Here is an 18,695-nt window from a genome sequence, read left to right as displayed (position 1 = left end):
AAAGAATCCAAATATATATTGTTGTGAAACCGTAGATCGAAAAAGGGTATTACACACTTTGGCTACCAAATTAGAGACAAAAGGGGCATTGAATTTAAGTGGGAAAAAACACCCAAAAAGGGGACAATAGAGGACATGAGAAACTTAATTGAATGAGTTCAAAATTTTAGGGTTTTTATTTGTTCCCTTTGAAGCCATATATTGGAACACAACACACCTCCCATTGCCTTCCAAAACCCTAATTTCGAACCGGTCCCACCAACTCATTACAAGTGTTCCTCGACGAGAGGCACCAAAAATTATATGGGCTCCACTCGTCTTCGACGTATTAAATTTTCGTTGACATTTTTATTGATATTTTTATGTGATATTGACATGTTAAAAGATTATAAGGGTATTTTCGTCATTTTGTAGAAGTTTCGATGTGGAATATGAAGATTAGCTCGTGAAAAATCAAAATAGAAATATTACACATTTCTGTTTATGAATTTATTGTTGATTTCTATAATTGACTCGGGTCGTTTTATCTATATTTTATCCAATTTAAGTATATATAGCTTAATGAGATCGTTCAAGAGATTAGAGATTTGAATCTAACTTGTTCTCACTTATGTTGTGTTTTTGAACTAAGAAAACGTAACTCAAACGACTAAATATGTGATTAAGGCTAATTTATTTTACGATCGAGAGTAAAAAAAGAAAAAAAAAGGTATGAATAGGGGGTGTTCCTGGGTCAGGTTTGGTTGCGTTTGGACATTTTTTTAGACTAAATTCAATCGTTCGGTTTGTAAATTTTTTCAACCTAAACGACCATTATTAAATAATGAACACAACCTAGCCCAACCCAACCCGATTATAAATTTTTTTTCAGATATTCACATAGTTGGGATTATTTATTCAAATTTTCATTTTTAATAAAAGTAAAAGGTTTAACCCAATTCAAACAGTACAGACAATGTTAAGGTTAAGTTGATCGAATTTTACCCCTATGAATTACTCTCGTTTGATTCGATGTTTTGTTTAAAATATTTGGAAATACGATTTTTGTTTAGAAAATGTGTGAGAACAAAAAATGGTGGTGTATGAAAATGACATCATAATTTTATATAAATTAATAATGTTTTTGTTTGTTTCCGAGAATTACTTACTCCTTCGTTTGATGTCCGATGTTTAAAACTTCATAACCCGTTTGCTATATTAAAAAAAATTATATTTTTACCTTGTAAATATGAATATTCTTTTTTACATATCCCTAAAAAAGAAAGTATGAGATCGAGCCGAAAAGAAAAAAAAAAGAAAAAATTCATTATAATGGTGTAGAAACCTCTGTTGAACACAGTTTTAAAACTATGAGTCTGACAAAGTAGATAATATCTGTTAGCAGTAGACTTGGGGTTATAGAAAGTCATCCCAAATTCACCGTTTATGTTTAGACCTTAATTTTTTTAGTTCAACAACATGTTGAATCGTAGGGTTAGCATCTAACCGAGACGGACGTAATTGTCGTAAAAGTTGTCCAATGACATAAAAAAAAGGAAAAAGAATTGATAGACAATGAGAAATGGAAGGAAAAATGATCCTTAAATGCAGGGCGAATACAAGAAAAGAAAGCCCCATGTGAGAGGCACGCAGACAATGTCCAGCCCATCACCACCATCTCTTGTGCACCTGAGACAACTCACTGCACACACCACTGCCTCCTCCTCATCATTAAATGACTGGGTTTGGTTTATAGAGACAGCCTTTCCCTCTTCAAAGTAAGAAGTAAATAAAGTGACCACATTATATGAGAATGTCGAAGTAAATAACGTGACCACATTATATGAGAATGTCGGTGCTATCATGTGCCGAATTGGTCCTTACATTACCTGTAAGATAAAAAGAATCTAAACATTTGAATATTTCTATTTTAGTTCTAGAACGCTCAAAATATTCATTACATATAAAATATCATGACAAAAAAGAAAAAGTTGAAAATTCAAAGATCCAAATAGAAGAACATCAAAGTTTTGGTTGAAATTCAAAACAAAATTTAAGCCAAATTTTTAGTAATAATAAAGAAAAGGAAGACTAATTTAATAATGATTTTGAATGAGAAGAAAAGGAAAAAAAAGAAAAAAAGAGACTAAAAATGGTAAACAATTGCATCATCATCAACATTCTTGTTTCTCCCCTTAATCGTCTGGTTCTGTTAGCAGTTTTAGGAGCGAAGTGCGGAATGAGAGTAAAAAGTGTGGAACCTCTACGTTCAAACCCAACTAACACAGAGAGAGAGAAGGAAGAGAGGGAAATTGGTAGCTACTGCAACTCTGTTTTTCCCTGCCATTCCAAATCCTGCTCTCATTTTCAAATTCTGAAATATATCCTAATCCAACCAACACAAATTCATATTCTTGTTTTCGTTTTTCACTATCTGGGTCAGTTTCACAACCACTGATTTCTCTAGTTCTTGAGGCATTCAAGAAGAAACACACAGAAAAGGAAGCCTGTTCTTCATTTCTGGGTTTCTGTTGTCATCATCAAATCTTGAATATGCAGGAAGAATGTGGGGGTGGGGGTGGTGGTGGGAATGAATTAGAGAAAGAGGGAGAAGAATGAGCAGAGAATTGAGTTTCATTGTGAGGGCCTGGGGAGTTTCATTTCCAAAATCATCACAAACCCTTGAAAGGAAGAAGACGAGAACCATATTTACAACAATGTCTGTGGTGCCAACGGACGATGAACCAGGCCCCACCACCTACCATGCCGAGAAGATCCTCTCCAATGGCGATTTCTATGCCGGCCAATGGCTCGAGGAGCTTCCCGATGGCCATGGAAAGTACCTATGGACAGATGGGTGTATGTACGTCGGCGATTGGAGTAAAGGGAAGCCAAATGGCATCGGAAGGTTCAGCTGGCCATCCGGCGCTACCTATGAGGGCGATTTCAAGGTGGGTTTTATGGATGGTAAGGGCACGTACACGGGTAGTTCAGGGGATACATTTAGAGGTAATTGGGTTATGAATTTGAAGCATGGACAAGGGATTAAGAGCTTTCTTAATGGCGATTACTACGACGGTGAATGGCGTCGTGGTTCGCAGAATGGGCATGGCCGGTATCAATGGCGGAATGGGAATCATTACATTGGGAAATGGAGGAATGGGAAGATCAATGGCAATGGGACAATGATTTGGAGCAATGGAAAGCGGTATGATGGGTATTGGGAAGATGGGTTTCCTAAAGGAAATGGGACATTCAGATGGTCTGATGGGAGCTTCTATGTTGGGATTTGGAGTAAGAATCCTAAAGAACATTCTGGGACTTATTATCCATCTGGGTCTACGGATAACAATTTGGATTGGGATCCTCATGAGGTGTTTGATGTAGATTTGAGTGATTGCAAGATATATCCATGTGAAAGGATTTCATTATATCCTTCTGAGAAGTCGGTGCACCAGGCAGGAGCAGATTTGTTGCAGAGAGATTCAATTGATTCCCATAGTTTTGAATCCGATGTTGATGGAGGTAAGGATGATATTGTAAGAGCTGAACTGGAAAGATCCCTTGATATTCATGTTCTGGAGCTAGATGCCAAAGGAGATGCACAACAACAGCAGACCAGAGTACAGTTGAAGGGAGGTCAAGGTGTTACAATATCTAAAGGCCATAAGAACTATGAACTTATGCTAAATCTGCAGCTGGGCATCAGGTATATCATCAAATGGTATCATTTTTCATTTTGGTTCTATATTTCCTTTTCCTCATTTGATCCTTGCTTTGGATTGCATCACTAAGCTTCTAAGTTCCAAGTGTTTGTAGCTATCTATTATGGAATGATCATTTCTGGTGATATCTATTATAGCCATATCTGATATGCATTTCAAACTGAGTATCTTCGAAACTGATAACTTTGGAACTCTTTGATTTCCTCCAAAGTTAAGTAGTGAAACCATTGACATGATTTGGGGACAAGTTTAAGTAAAGATAGCAAGGTTATGAGATTTTATTTGTGTCTGTCCCATATTGTTCTTGTTTATCTGGACAGACATTCTGTTGGAAGGCCTGCTCCTGCCTCTTCGTTTGACTTGAAAGCTTCAGCATTTGATCCAAAGGAAAAGATTTGGACGAAATTTCCACCAGAAGGGTCTAAGTACACTCCTCCTCATCAATCCTGTGACTTCAGATGGAAGGATTACTGCCCAGTTGTATTCAGGTCAGCCATTAAATAAGAACTTCTGAATATCACTGTCGTATTTCTTTGCAATGATCATTTGTTTCTTGGGTGGGTTATCTAGGAAATGGCTTTGTGCAACTTCTATAGCTCTATTATTTGAGATAGAAGGTTAATTTTGAGATCTAATATTGGTTGGAGAGGGGAACAAAACATTTCTTATAAGGGTGTGGAAACCTCTCCCTAGTAGACGTGTTTTAAAATATGAGGCTGACCGTGATACGTAATGGGCCAAAGCGGACAATATCTACTAGTGGTGGGGTTGTAATGTTACAAATGGTGTCAGAGCCAGACACTGAAAGGTGTGCTAGCGAGGACGCGGGGTCCCTAAGGGAGGGTGGATTTTGAGATCCCACATTGGTTGGAGAGGGGAACAAAACATTCATTGTAAGGGTGTGGAAACCTTTTCCTAGTAGACGCTTTTTAAAACTTGAGGCTGACGGCAATATGTACCGGGCCAAAGCAAACAATATCTGCTAGCGGTGGGCTTGGACTGTTACAAATGGTATCAGAGCTAGACACCGAGATGTGTGCCAGCGAGGACCCTGGGTCCCCAAGGGGGTGGATTGTGAGATACTACATCGTTTGGAGAGGGGAACAAACCATTCCTTATAAGGGTGTGAAAACCTCTCCCTAGTAGACACGTTAAAAACCTCTCCCTAGTAGACACGTTTTAAAACCTGAGGCTAATGGCGATACGTAATGGACCAAAGTAGAAAATATTTGCTAGCAGTGGGCTTGAGCTGTTACAAATGATATCAGAGCTAGATACTGAGCGGTGTGCCAGCGAGGACGTTGGGTACCCATGGGGGGTGGATTGTGAGATCTCACATCAATTAGAGAGGGGAACAAAGTATTCTTTAGTGGAAACCCTAGTACACGTGTTTTAAAACCTGAGGTTGACGATGATACATAATGGGCCAAAGCACACAATATCTCCTAGCGGTGGGCTTGGGCTGTTACATTAATTATCTTCTTATTCAACTATATCATATGCCAACATAATTTATGATAACCTAAGATGTTTGAGGTTGCTATCAAATACGCTCGGACCTTTCTCATAATTAGAATGTGCAAAAAACCACTGATTTTTGCCGGTTTCGCAACAATTTGGGCGGAATGGGGTTCTACCAGGAAACCAGGGATTTTTAAGTAAAAAGGATCCTCAACCAAAGGATGATAATTCCTTTACAGCAGAACAATACTCTAAACTCCTATCTTGATCAAATAACTTTTCTTTGTAGAAAATATACATACATGTTCCACTTCACTATTACAAATGGAATGAAATAGTGCAGAGCCTCACGGATCATTATATCCATATTTAGGACTCTAAGGAAGTTGTTCAACGTCGATCCAGCGGATTACATGTTATCGATATGTGGGAACGATGCCCTGCGGGAACTTTCCTCCCCTGGAAAAAGTGGAAGCTTCTTTTACTTAACCCATGATGACCGCTACATGATCAAAACCATGAGAAAGGCTGAAGTAAAAGTGAGTTTTCCTTGTCCTTGTTGCATCAAATTCCTTACTAAGTAAAGCTGAATCTTGCAAGGAGAACAGAATATAGTTTCTCTAGTCTATTCCTCATCTTGTTTTCCCTGAATTTTCTTTCTTTTTTCATATCTTCTTTTTCAAATGTTGTTTGATCCAGCTTGCTGCTTCCACTGACATAGTTGTATCTGAGGCTGCAAAATCTGAAAAGACATGCTATGCTATGCATGTTACATGTCTAGAATTAAAACTTGTACTACAATACATTGCAGGTTCTCATACGTATGTTACCAGCCTACTATAAGCACGTTCAAGACTTCAAGAACACTCTGGTTACCAAATTCTATGGTCTTCATTGTGTGAAATTAACAGGCACTACTCAGAAAAAGGTAATGAGGGAAATTTTTAACATCATTTTGAAGCTCAAGTTACTTTCATTTGACAGTCTTGAAATTACAGGTGCGGTTTGTCATTATGGGGAATCTGTTTTGTTCGGAGCATGCTATTCACAGGCGATTCGACTTGAAAGGTTCTTCCCTTGGTCGAACAACTGATAAGCCAGAGTCAGAAATAGATGCAACAACAACCCTTAAAGATCTTGATTTAAATTATATATTTCGGTTGCAAAATGCTTGGTTTAACGAATTTTGCAGGTAAATCTATTGGTTCTTTCTCTTCACTTAGCGTATTTGTCATCAAACATTTGGTTGCTAGTTATTCTTTCTGTGATCCTTTGATCCTGTTGCCTATCACATAATATTTTCAGCTAGGATGTGAACTGGTGGAAGAGCAAGAAAAATTGTGAACTCAATCAATGAATTTGCTTCAAACTTGTTTAGAAAAATGGTTCTTAAATCAACTTGACTAACCTATTTGTATTTTGGAAATTGCACTTTTCTCTTGATTATGCCATAAAATGTGCATGTAGACTGGTTTAGTGAGATATCTTCACGATGATGACTTGAGATCCTAATGTGTACATCTTGTGTTGGGGTCTATTTGATCAGTAATGAATCACTACCCATGTTCTCAAAATGGCTTGAGATCCTATCAGCCTCTTGAGACTGTTGGCAATTGGGATGTGCTTTAGGATCTAATTTGTTTGGAAATCGTTAAAATCGACGTAATGGATTGTTGTTTGGTTTATAACCATATGATTGACTGTTCGGCCCTGGTTTCTGGCTATAGATCATACATGATACTATGTTACAATGAGTTTAAGAGTGCTATCTTTCATTTTCTTAAATTGTTTCGGGTTCTTGTTTCGTATGTTCTTGTAAGGTTAGGGTGCTTCCAATAGACATCAACGACAAACTTCCTTACTTTTCTCCCACAATTATAAGTTCCGAATTTCATTTATGCAGTCAGGTCGACAAGGATTGCGACTTTCTTGAACAGGAGAGAATTATGGATTATAGTATGTTGGTCGGTCTTCACTTTCGAGAAACTTCGCAGCAGGAATCGGTCACGCCTAATGGTCATCAGTCTGGAAACTGTACTCCCGTTGGTCAGTTCTTGTCTTATATTTATCTTTCTTTCCATAGCTCAAGCCATTCGTTACCACCTAATGGTTATGTAATTCTCTCTTTTAATCTCTTTCACAGGAAATGGAGACCATGATGGTTTAGGTTTAGATTCATGCATACCGAGAATGGCCACTTCAAGGTACGAAAAGACCATCGAAATTGTAACATATCTGGGAATTTCAATGATAATATGTTCAACTCTATGGTTCTCAACTTGCATAAAAGTTTATGTGATATCCCACGTCGGTTGGAGAGGAGAACGAAACATTCTTTATAAGGATGTGGAAACCTCTCCCTAGCAGACACGTTTTGAAAACCTTGAGGGGAAGTCCGGAAGGAAAAGTCCAAAGAGGATAATATCTGCTAGCGGTCGGTTTGGACTGTTACAATAATCTCATATTTGTTATTTTGAGCGAAAGAACCTCATGAACATAAAAGAAAACTCTTAAAAGCAGCGTTTATATTGTGATTATTGTACAGGTGGGCTTCCACAAGTTTGGGCATTAACATGGAAGCAAAGGCTGAAAAGACCATTAGAAAAAGTGATTCGGAAAATCAACTGATTGGGGAACCCACAGGAGAGCGGTATGATGTTATACTTTTCTTTGGAATAATTGACATACTACAAGACTATGACATTAGCAAGAAGCTTGAACATGCATACAAATCAATGCAATATGATCCAACGTTGATTTCTGCTGTGGATCCAAAGCAATACTCGAAACGGTTTCGTGATTTTGTCTTCAAAGTTTTCGTAGAGGACGTTTGAGAGCAAAGTGTATTGATTTTGGCCATATTCTTCGACTTCTAGCAGACAACAGCCAGGGTTCGGTGTTCTCTTTGAGTCCTATGGTAATGGGATTTCCAGCAGAGGACTATCTTTGGCTCTACACTGCCAGATTATGCTTGTCTATCAGACTATCTTTTCAAACCAAGTTTGATACATTCTTTTTCAAAACTATAGTCATACAAGTATTCATTGTTCTAGTTTAAGTTGTATATTAAGGTTACAGACAGAAAATTCCTACTTACAATTTGTACATCTGTTTACGTAGGATATAAGAGTCAATATATATAATGATCAAGCCATTCTTTTCAAACCCATTTTTCTTCTAAGTGGTAGTCTCTTGAGAAAACATTACCTTTACTTTCTTTAACTAATACGTTCGACTCAACTATGTTCGAATTGATATACTATCAATTGTACCCTTTATACCATTAATGGCTCATCAGAAAAAGAAAAAAAAATTATAATAAACATAAAGAGAAACAATGAAATAGAAGGAAATAAAACTTTACTATATTACATATATATGCAGCCTACAAGAATGTTCATACATGAATATTTAGTCGAATAGTGTAGTAAGGGCCAAATTCTATCAAATGCCAAATTAAGGATTTCAGAATCTGAAGTTATGAACAATACAAGCTGTATTCAGTGAACTATTCTATATGATGGATCACTTTTGACTGGCACCATCCGAGATTTAGCTGACCAGGTATAACATAATGTACATGATGAGTTGATTACCATGGTTCGGAGTTCTTACCAATGAACTTTCGAGCAAAAGTGGGTCTGCTCCAACCATCTTCCATCATAATAAGTGCAAGGCGTTTCATCAAGTGATCCACAGCTTCTTCCTCCTGGCAACTTAGCGTGTCGGTTGGACTTGAGGAATTCTGCAGTGGTCGGCTAATGTGATAAGTTCACTGAAGGTTGACTAAAGTTTCAAATGATAAAATGTATTCTTTTCCTTCTTTTTTTTTTNTTTTTTTTTTTTTTTTTTTTTTTTTTTTTTTTTTTCATTTTGCATGTATAGAACGTACCTTTGTTTCCTGATACAACTTCAAATACTCCAGAGATTGCTCATAAAAGCCACAATGGTAGAGAAGAATGCTATAATCTCTCAATTCCTTTGGATCAACGTCAAGGAGGATAAGCCGTTCACATGCTGCAGGAGGAATACTAAGCTTACAGATAAAGATCAAGTAAAGGTAGAAGTAACAGAGCCTTTTTCCTTAAGAAGAGAACGGAATATATTTGTGTTAATGTGGATGAGAGAAAATTAAAACGAAAAGAAAGAACTGTTCGTGCTTTTAGAATCCATGTGCGAAGTTTGAGACCTAATTGGGGTACAGAATGAGGTTTGTACTGAGATCCAATGGACCAACATTTAGCTTGCTAAGGTTTATTTGGGATTCCATTCAGTTGTAACAGCACGTCCTAGCAAATATTGTCCTCTTTGAACTTTCTCTTTTGAGCTTCTCCTCAGGGTTTTTAAACGTGTTTTCTAGGAAGAGATTTCCACACCTTTATAAGGAATGCTTCGTTCTCTTTCCAACCGACGTGGGATCTCACAATCCACCCCCTAGGGGGATCCTGCATCCTCCTAACACACCGCTCGGTGTCTGGCTCTGATACCATTTGTAACAGCCCAAGTCCACCGCTAGCGGAAATTGTCCTCTTTAGATTTTCCTTTTTGGGCTTCCTCTCAAGATTTTTAAAACGTGTATGCTATGGAGAAGTTTCCACACCCTTAATAAGGAATGTTTCGTTCCCCTCTCCAACCGACGTGAGATATCACATCAGTAGCTCTATCCTTCAAAAAAATCCAGTTAGAAATAAACACAATGCTGGCATCAATTTAATATGGCCAACAAAATTCTTCACCTTTCCTCATTTTCTTCTTGTTTGCATTATACGCTAGAAGTTACATGACAGGAAAACAATTGGGAGACTAGCAAGGCTTGAGAATACCAGGAAGTAGGCTGTGTTTCCTCAGTTTATCCCCAGCAAGCCTTATACTACCAGTTTGGTGCATCTAAAACCGATATAAATCTTGGTCCTTCAAATAACCAAATAATTGTGATATCCCTCAATTTCACATTCTTAAATAAAAAAGGGATTTATAAGTATTCAAAAGGCCTTTAGGTGGAGGTTTTTTTTAATAGACTGTAGCTAACAAACTCGAAGAGAGAATTGTAGATTACCGGATAATGCGCGCCTCATATCTCCATAACGCACACTGGTCCAAACTCCACGTTCTAGCCTGTGTTGAGCAGCCTTTGCAGACGCAAGCTGAAAGCCACTGAAAAATATGAAAATGCAAGAAGCAGTGATATTAATACACATATCGGCAAGCACTAATTGGAAGGGGAGGGGGTGACCAATGTAAAGAGTAATTGAATGGTGATTTTGATGATGCAAGAAGATTAGATGGAAGTACATATTTCTCTAAAAGTAGGCTATCCTGCTGATTTAAATAGTTGAAATACCTTTCCTCAGTTGCATTCGATCTATCACTACAGTTAGCAACATCAGCCGCCCTTAAGAATAAACTTCTGGATTGATTTTGTTGAAAAGGCCAAAAAGATTCCTTTAAATTGCTTAGAATCTGCATTCAAGAACACACATACAAAAAGAGTAAATCAGAACTTATCTAGATTGAAAAGATAATAATTATAACTCTGTTGTGCTATAAAGGACATTAATTTTAGCATCTTAGTAGAAAATCTAGAAGCTCCCAAAAATTTGTAAGTCGTAACATCATCAGCCAAATATTGCTACCATAAGGTGAATAAGAAACTTTGATTTACTAATGATTCAATTTGTTTTTTGGTTGACTTGGTTAGACAAAATAACTACATCTTCAACAACTCCTCAACTTTTTAATTATCTACCTTTGATAGGACCAAGAGAAATTACCTCCACCAAGAGACTTTGGGTTGTTATTATGTGTGGTTGATCAGATTCCCTGCCTTTCAGTTTATGATAGGCTGTGGGGAGGCTAAAATCATCATGAGGATGATATATCTCAACATCAAAATCCAGAAGGCTCCATAAACGAAGCATTTTAAGAATCTCAGAGTATATGAGTGACAGTAGTGCAGCTGAGCCTGTACGATGGGTCAAGACCTGACAACAAACAATAATTCATTTCCATTAAAAAAGAACAACAATAGACTCAAAATTGAAAATAAAGGGCATAATCTTTTACCGTGTGAAGATATAGAGCTCGTGGTTCTGTTTGAGCTTTACAACTGGTTCTTCTGAAACCCTATGGGCAGAAATGGGAAAAGCATTATACTTATATACAGCAAAGGTACACGTTTGTCAAATTTGAAAATCTTACCTTCATGACGTACAAATACCTCTCTACACTTTCCAATAAACTTTCTGGTGATAAATTGAATGAAGATTTGTAGTGAGTACAATAGCCCATGGAAAGGTCATTTATTCTATGAACAAATGCATCGACCGGAAGAGGAACAGATGAATGAGATACCAAGGAATCATCCTCTGCTGCAATATAAAGAGCAGCTTTCGCCAAATCAACACACCTATTAATGCTAATACTGGTTTCCCTCTCTATATTAGATAAATAATGAATCTGAGTCAAGAAACCCTTCCTAGCCTCCTGCATAGTCATTGACCACCAAAATAAGATTTATTTGACTAATTTCAGCAAAATGTTCTTTCATTTTTCTTAACCATGTTAGGTTAACATTGTCAAAGCACAGAGCAAAAATATCAAACTACCGAAGTTCTACATTAAATACCATACAAATTATAAGTATCATGGTGTTCTAAATGTTCTAATTGGACCTATTGCATGATCCAAGACCAAGAAAGTTCAATAAACATTCATTCTTCCTCTACGAAAATTCAAATAACTTCGTAAATCTAGTTCTAATCTTTAGCATCTAGCTTGTTTTAAGAGCAAATTACCACACTCATAATTTCTCTTAAAACAGGCTCCATTATCTAAAACAAGTTCTACCGAAAAGAGTGCAGAACACATTGAAGTTTCAAAACTTGAAGACGAACTAAATAAGGGACGTGAATTGAATCAAAAGCAGCCGGTAAACAAACCAGAAGAGAAAACAGAAGAATGAATTACCTTAGCATAGGTGGAGTCAATTCCAGAAGAATCCAAAGCATCGTGGAGAAGGAAGCGGAAATCCTTGGGAGCATCGGGCTGCCGAAACCCACCGGAACAAACCACTCGAAAACTCAGCGAGGTGGAAGGGGATGAAGATGAAGATGAAGATGAAGATGAAGATGAAGAGAAATTGAATTTGGAGAGTTTCGAAGAAGAAATCAGCCTTGGAATGCACAAGGAAGCAGAAGTGAAGGAAGCCATTGTCACTAGAAATCCAGAAGCAGAGAAGTTCAGTGTTGCAGAGATATAAAATATCTTTCCGGCCCCATCAACGTAAAATATTGATAAAATATCGACATTTTTTTATTAAAAAAAATATAATAAATATTAAAAAAAAATTAAAAAATTAAATTACTTAATTAATCTTTCCCTCATTTTAAATAAGTTTAAATTAAATCAACGATAAAATATCCATGGATCTTAAAAATATTCAAATATATATTATTCATAATTAATTTATTGACCTGTAAAAAAAACCTCATTCCATCGATCTTAAAAGTATTTTGATGTAAACGACTAAATTATAAAAAAAAAATAAAATACATAGAGACAGACATTATTGTTATAAACTATAACTGATTTTACTGGAGCAAGTTGACGGACGACTCAAAGTTTGTTAGATTTAATATATCGAGTAATGACTTTGAGTCGAGTGCTATCGATGATTTCAATTCTCGAAATATTTAGAGGTTTTTTAAAGACTTTATAATCCCGATAAATTGAGTGGTTTGTCTAAGGACTTTATTTAAATTTTAACATATGCCTATTTAAGTCATTACCTCGATGAGTCGGTGATCAACGAGGAGAGGAAAAAAGTTCTAATTTTTTTTAAAATATATATTGAAACTATTATTTTCTTAATAATTGTTTTTAATTCTTTAAAAAAAATTCTAAGGTTAACGATGTCATTAAAATAGAGACTAGACACAAATTTGAATTTCATATTTTAAAAAATAAATTGAAAAAATAACGGTCATTTTACACGTGGCTTGTTCGGATAAGGGAGCTTAAAATAGGGCAGTTTTGCAATGCTGGCCCATTTGTAGGTCCATTTGTAGGCCCATTTGTAGGCCCAAAATTAACATGGGCTGTTTCAATTTCTCTTTAAAGGGTTGACATGCCATTAAAAAAACAAGCTAATATAATCCTACAAGGACACCTCTTTGCCAATGGTGGGTCATTTATACATCTTATCAATGGCTTCCTTCTAATCGGATCACGACATGTGGCGGTTTGTAGAGTCTAAGGATTGATGTAACGTAAGTCTAAAGATTGACCTAACTCGAGTCTAAGGATTCACCTGAATTCAAATAATTCAACTCTATACTTAAGATAATAGGATTGAGATCAAGTCCATACGGATCCAAAATCAATCAAGGTTGAGCTTACATAAAGTCCATCAAAACAAATGAGATTAGAGCTACCGAAGAGGTTCTAGAGAATTGATTTGACCAATTAAATTAATGTATTAATCAACTTCTCGAACTAAACAAACCGTCAATTCTATAGGTTGGGTATGTAATCGAAGTCCTTTGTTTCATGTATAAAGGGAATATCATGGATAATGGTACGAGATATTTTGGGTGAATCTAAGAGTAATTATAACTAAAGCAGACAACATCATATAATTATACAGATGTATAGAGTTATATTTATTTGTAACAAGTGGTATCAGAGTCATGTTTCTAACCTAGTCATGTTGTTATAACCTCGTAAAGACAAGTAGAATTAACCCTCTTTATTTTTTATAATTATTTTTTTTTTAAAAAAATTCTTAATATTAATATAAGGACGAAAATGTCTATCTACCCTTCGTAGATTATTTTCAAACTTTTTAATATTATTTTTTAAAATAAATATTTAATATTTGTATGAATTTAGTCTAAAAAAGAGACGTTAAGATAATTGGCTGCCATCAAAGGTAATTTTTTTTCTAATTTTAAAAATTTTAAAAACTAAATGGAGGATCAAATTCAAAATATTATTATTTAATAAATTTTGGAATCAAATCTCCTTTTAAATCTCCATTCAAATTTTATTCTTAAAAATAAATAAAATAAAATCACCGCTCCATCCAAATGAGGAATATATATAGATATATATATATATAATATATATAGATATATATATATAATATATATATATATATATATATATATATATATATATATAAAGAATATATGCATTATCTTTAAATACAATAATTGTAAATGAATTTCAAAAAACAACTCATCAATGACAATTTATTTATATTCCATGTGATGGAAGATAAGGAAAATAAGAAAAGAAAATGAATTATTATTATTATTATTATTATGATTATTAGTAATTAAAATGGACAACCAAATTTGAAAATCAATCCAGATTTCTATACATTAAAATGATTTAAATTAATATTTGTTCAAATAATTAATCACCGGTTATTTTCATTACTTATTTTCAATATATAATTAATGTTCAAATAAATTATTAATTATTTCTTCTTATTTAATTAATTCAAAATTTTGTTTTTAATAAGTAAAATGTTTATTTATTTATTTTCAAATATAAATTCAATTTGAAACTATTTCGATATATTATTAAATGATGCAAGAATAAATAATTATAAGATTAAATAGAATTATAATAAATGTGTATAACTAATTTTTTAAGAGAAAAAAAAAATTAACAGCTCAATTGTTATTTATTTAAAAATAGAAAATTCAAATTGATAACAAATCAAGATGAGATCTGATATTAATTATTGGTTTCATTTCAGAAAAAACTAACAAGCTAAGGTGAAAAATAGAAAAATGAAAAATTATTCGATAAATTATCAGGCAAAATTGAACCGCAGATCTATACAATTTTTGTTAGTTTCCCAAGAAAATCTGTGGTTAGAACAACTCTAGTTCTTTACAGAATTGATTAAAATCGGAATTAAAATTAGTGGCGGAGTTCTTCGTTGTTCTTGTTCATCAATTTCTTGTGGATTTTTCTTTAATCAAATGAGGTCTCAGTTTCCTCACGTCAGACAATTGGACTGGTTTGAGGAAGAATTCTTCCGCTCCTTCTTCCAAGCATCTGTTGATTCTTGAAGGTACATTCTCAGAGGACATAATCACAACTGGTATGTCTTTAAGAGATTTCGATTCCTGCAATTTCATGGCATCAAAATTAGTGATTGATTCACAGTGGATTTAGGAGATTTTTCTTTTGGTTGAGAATAATCTGGTAATGGAGAAAGAAGAATAGTAAAAGCTAGGGCGAACCTTGATCTTCCTGAGGAGATCGTAGCCGCTCATTCCAGGCATACTGTAATCCGTGATGATCAAATTTACATCCACTTCCTGAAAACAGAAACGATCCGAGAAGATGCAAGTTAGAGAAAGAAAGGAGGATAAATCCTGAGAAACAGAGAGAGAGACGGAGAGAATTAGGGCTCGTACTTGATGATGATTTGAGGGAGCGATTTCGGAGTCGGTTTCATCATCATCATCATGATCTCCAACAAGACCAAGAAATTCCAAGGCCTTGTTGCCGGAATCAACAACAGTAACTAATCAAAACAGAGAATCAACACAGAATTAGCCCTAAATCCGAGAAAAGCTCCAATGCTAAAACAAAAGAGCGAATGAAATCGTGAAATACCATGATAGGACGAGGTTTTGAGGAGGCGCTCGATCAATTTCCTATCGATGAAGCTATCATCAACAGCAAGAACATGAAATCGAGTAGATTCAACAGCAACACCCATAGCTAGAATGAAGATTCAACAGAAGGAAACGAAGAACAGAAGAAGATTGAATGAGAGTAAGGGAAAAAGGGGATTGGAGAGTAATATATATATAACTATGGATTGATTCCATAGTGGGGAAAAATGTTGAAATGTGACAGTTGGAAAGTGAGATCCGACAGATTTGATTCGGAATCGAGAGGATCTTCAAGGTTGATTTGGTGTAGACGAACTCTCCTGACCAATTCTTTAATTGATTTGGGAATTGAAAGTGTTGGTTGATTTTCGAGCAGCAGCCGTGGGCGCCCCTGTTTGTGGCCTTTTCGTCACAGCCAATGGTTCAGCTGTATTGTCGCTGTGTGCGTCGTATAGTACGGTACGCCCGGTCCCCTCTCTTTCCCCACCAAACTTATCCAACCATTCCTTTTTAAATTCTTTTTTTTTAAAAGAAAAAAATCATTCTATTTCAAGTATTTTTTACTAAAAAAATTAAAATTTTATTTTAAAATTTGTATTTTTTGTAGTCCATATATTTTGGGTCATTTTGTTTTATTTCCTACTGAGATAGTTGTATTAAGAACGTTGTTTAATCCACCACCACACGAAAGTTATCTATTTATAATCAAACAAATTACAAGGACATGGAAAGAGTAATAATAAAAATAATAATAAAATAGAAATTATAGGAGATGAATATCTGGATATTTGCCTTATAATAAAATATAAAATATGATATATATACTAAATTATAATTTAGTACTAAATATCCTTAACACCCCCGGCAAGCTGAGCGTCAGATTTGAACGAACGTGAAGCTTGGATCTGAAAAATTCAAAGAGAGGTCGAGAAACACTTTTCGTGAAAATGTCGACAATCTGGTTTGGAGGTGTAGAGAACCACTTTCTTAGCCATCAAAAACTGCGGAGAGATTGTCGCTCAGCGGCGATGCTGCTTTGGCTTCGGCGAGAATATGTCTGACCCATGAGGAGGGATCGTCGTTCATCGACGATGCTGCTTTGACTCCGGTGAAATTATGTCTAACCCAAGAAGTAGAAGGGGAAACCTAGAGCAAGAGACAAAAACAATGTTGAAGCCGGAACAATCGTCATAGTGGGTGAAGGAGCCAATTTTGGCAAGAAGGGCAACGGCGACTTGGTTGGCGAAGAGGCCAGTGCGGCGCCCAGATTCCAAAGGTAAATCTCTGTAGAAGGTCGATGGGCTTATCGAGATTCCGTATATTTTCAAAGAGAACACTGATGGGCTTATCGAGATTCCGTATATTTTCGAATAGAACACTGATGAGGATCCTGAGATTAGAATTCTGTGAAGGGGATGAAGGGTTGATTGGGAAGAAAATGAGAGAGACGATGTTGGCTGGGGGAAACCAATTGTGTTGGAGTAGGTGAGGTTGTATGTACAGAGTATGGCGAAGGGTGATTTGGAGGTCAAAAGGGTGGAGCCAAAGAGTAATCAATCGGCTCCGTTTGTGGCCACCATGGCAACTGCCCCTACAGTATCAAAGCCAGCAGTGGTGGTGGAGAAGAACCGTAGAACATTCAGATACCAATGAAAAGAAAGGATCGAAGTTGTTAAACCAAAAGGGCTTTGATACCAAGGTAGTCGTAGGAGAACCTGTGGCTCGATTGAATCCTTCGCGATGCAAATGCCCTCTTCCTTCCCCCAACCCAGCGGAGGGAAAGCACCTACCTCTAACAAAAGGAAACGAGCCGTGCTACTAGCACGCATTCGTTTTTCAACTGACTTCAAAGAAAAAAAAATTTGACTAATGAGTCATGGCGCTCCCGCCTCTAATCAAAGCTGAGATTTTTGAAGATTAATCTAACAAAATGGCACCTTCCTCTTGAATTTCTTAATTTATAAATATTTAAAAGTGGAAATAAGTGATAATAAAATATTGAAGCTAAGTCAAAATGTAGTGAAAAACAATCATATAGTAATAGAAAATATTGTAATGCTTAAAATATTGGGCCCCAAACAAAACATATAATATCATATCATATCAAATCTTTATAAAAAGAAGACACTTCCATCTCATTGCCCTCCTTCCACACCATTATTTAGGGTTCCCCACATGAATATTGATTTGTTATTTTTTTTAAATTTTTTTTTTTTTAATTCTCATGTTCTAGATATATTTAAAGAAAATGTTTATGGAATTAATTGATTGGATACCCGAGAACCCTAATCTTTTCTAGGAATTGCTTCTATGACTATAGATAGGGGTCAGGTTTGTTTGGCGTCCAAATGCAACTCAGAATGGCTAGGAACGAAGAAAGCATAGAATGAAGATTGACGCCTCTCCCACTACTTATTGGTGGGTTTGATATGGCACAGGAGTTACAAAATATCATCCTTCGAGAATCTTTTTACGGGACATCCAAAGATAAAACAAATAGTGATTATTAACATAAAAACACCTAATTTATTATTTCTTGTTAGAAAAATAACATAATATTTATTTATAGAGATTATTAACATAAAAGCACCCAATTTATTGTAGCCTCGATGTTACAACACACAATAGTTCAATGTCGATGGTCATAAATGGTAGGTTACTTTATAGTTCTATCACCTTGCTTAGTTTGACTAGCTCACTGGGGATGAGTATCAAAATGAATCTAATCATTTACCTTCTTACTTATGGTTAGAAATATCGTATTGAACAAAATAGAGAATATTTGTTTGAATGAAGAATGAAAAAAAAAGTCTGAGAGATTTTTTCGTTAACTTAATGAAGCATGGCGGAGAACCAATCCTCGACCCCACAAAATTTTACATGTATTCAA

The 18,695-nt window shown here is 35.6% G+C and overlaps 3 protein-coding genes across 6 annotated transcripts; 1 reads left to right on the top strand and 2 right to left on the bottom strand.

Moving 5' to 3' along the window:
* Window positions 1-1,500: 1,500 nt before the first annotated feature.
* On the bottom strand, window positions 1,501-12,419 carry LOC111808320. Of its 3 annotated transcripts, none has more exons than XM_023694237.1 (9): window positions 12,132-12,419; window positions 11,364-11,648; window positions 11,229-11,288; window positions 10,937-11,146; window positions 10,507-10,625; window positions 10,222-10,319; window positions 9,058-9,182; window positions 8,781-8,910; window positions 1,501-1,868 (listed from the first exon to the last, which is right to left on the bottom strand). In XM_023694237.1, the coding sequence occupies exons 1-9, from the start codon at window positions 12,372-12,374 to the stop codon at window positions 1,819-1,821; spliced, it is 1,320 nt and encodes a 439-aa protein (XP_023550005.1). In that variant the 5' UTR covers window positions 12,375-12,419; the 3' UTR covers window positions 1,501-1,818. The 3 variants fall into 3 exon arrangements, with proteins under 3 accessions (XP_023550005.1, XP_023550004.1, XP_023550006.1); XM_023694236.1 differs by lacking the exon at window positions 1,501-1,868 and adding an exon at window positions 5,800-5,907; XM_023694238.1 differs by lacking the exon at window positions 1,501-1,868 and adding an exon at window positions 8,020-8,122.
* On the top strand, window positions 2,141-8,022 carry LOC111808318 (phosphatidylinositol 4-phosphate 5-kinase 6-like). 2 transcript variants are annotated; one of them, XM_023694232.1, is made up of 8 exons: window positions 2,141-3,688; window positions 4,025-4,192; window positions 5,539-5,704; window positions 5,977-6,093; window positions 6,164-6,357; window positions 7,073-7,211; window positions 7,309-7,369; window positions 7,711-7,825. In XM_023694232.1, the coding sequence occupies exons 1-7, from the start codon at window positions 2,595-2,597 to the stop codon at window positions 7,330-7,332; spliced, it is 1,902 nt and encodes a 633-aa protein (XP_023550000.1). In that variant the 5' UTR covers window positions 2,141-2,594; the 3' UTR covers window positions 7,333-7,369; window positions 7,711-7,825. The 2 variants fall into 2 exon arrangements, with proteins under 2 accessions (XP_023550000.1, XP_023549999.1); XM_023694231.1 differs by having other exon boundaries at window positions 2,188-3,688; window positions 7,069-7,211; window positions 7,711-8,022.
* Window positions 12,420-14,884: 2,465 nt separating the features above from the next.
* On the bottom strand, window positions 14,885-15,923 carry LOC111808321 (two-component response regulator ORR4-like). The gene is made up of 4 exons (XM_023694240.1): window positions 15,804-15,923; window positions 15,602-15,711; window positions 15,425-15,502; window positions 14,885-15,307 (listed from the first exon to the last, which is right to left on the bottom strand). Exons 1-4 carry the CDS (start codon window positions 15,907-15,909, stop codon window positions 15,131-15,133), a joined length of 471 nt encoding a protein of 156 aa, XP_023550008.1. The 5' UTR covers window positions 15,910-15,923; the 3' UTR covers window positions 14,885-15,130.
* Window positions 15,924-18,695: the final 2,772 nt, after the last annotated feature.

This window comes from Cucurbita pepo, chromosome LG13 (assembly GCF_002806865.2).
Source record: "Cucurbita pepo subsp. pepo cultivar mu-cu-16 chromosome LG13, ASM280686v2, whole genome shotgun sequence".
In the NCBI taxonomy this organism is placed as follows: Eukaryota; Viridiplantae; Streptophyta; class Magnoliopsida; order Cucurbitales; family Cucurbitaceae; genus Cucurbita; species Cucurbita pepo.
Note: the sequence above shows the minus strand (reverse complement) of the source record. Positions and strands in the feature narration are given on the sequence as shown.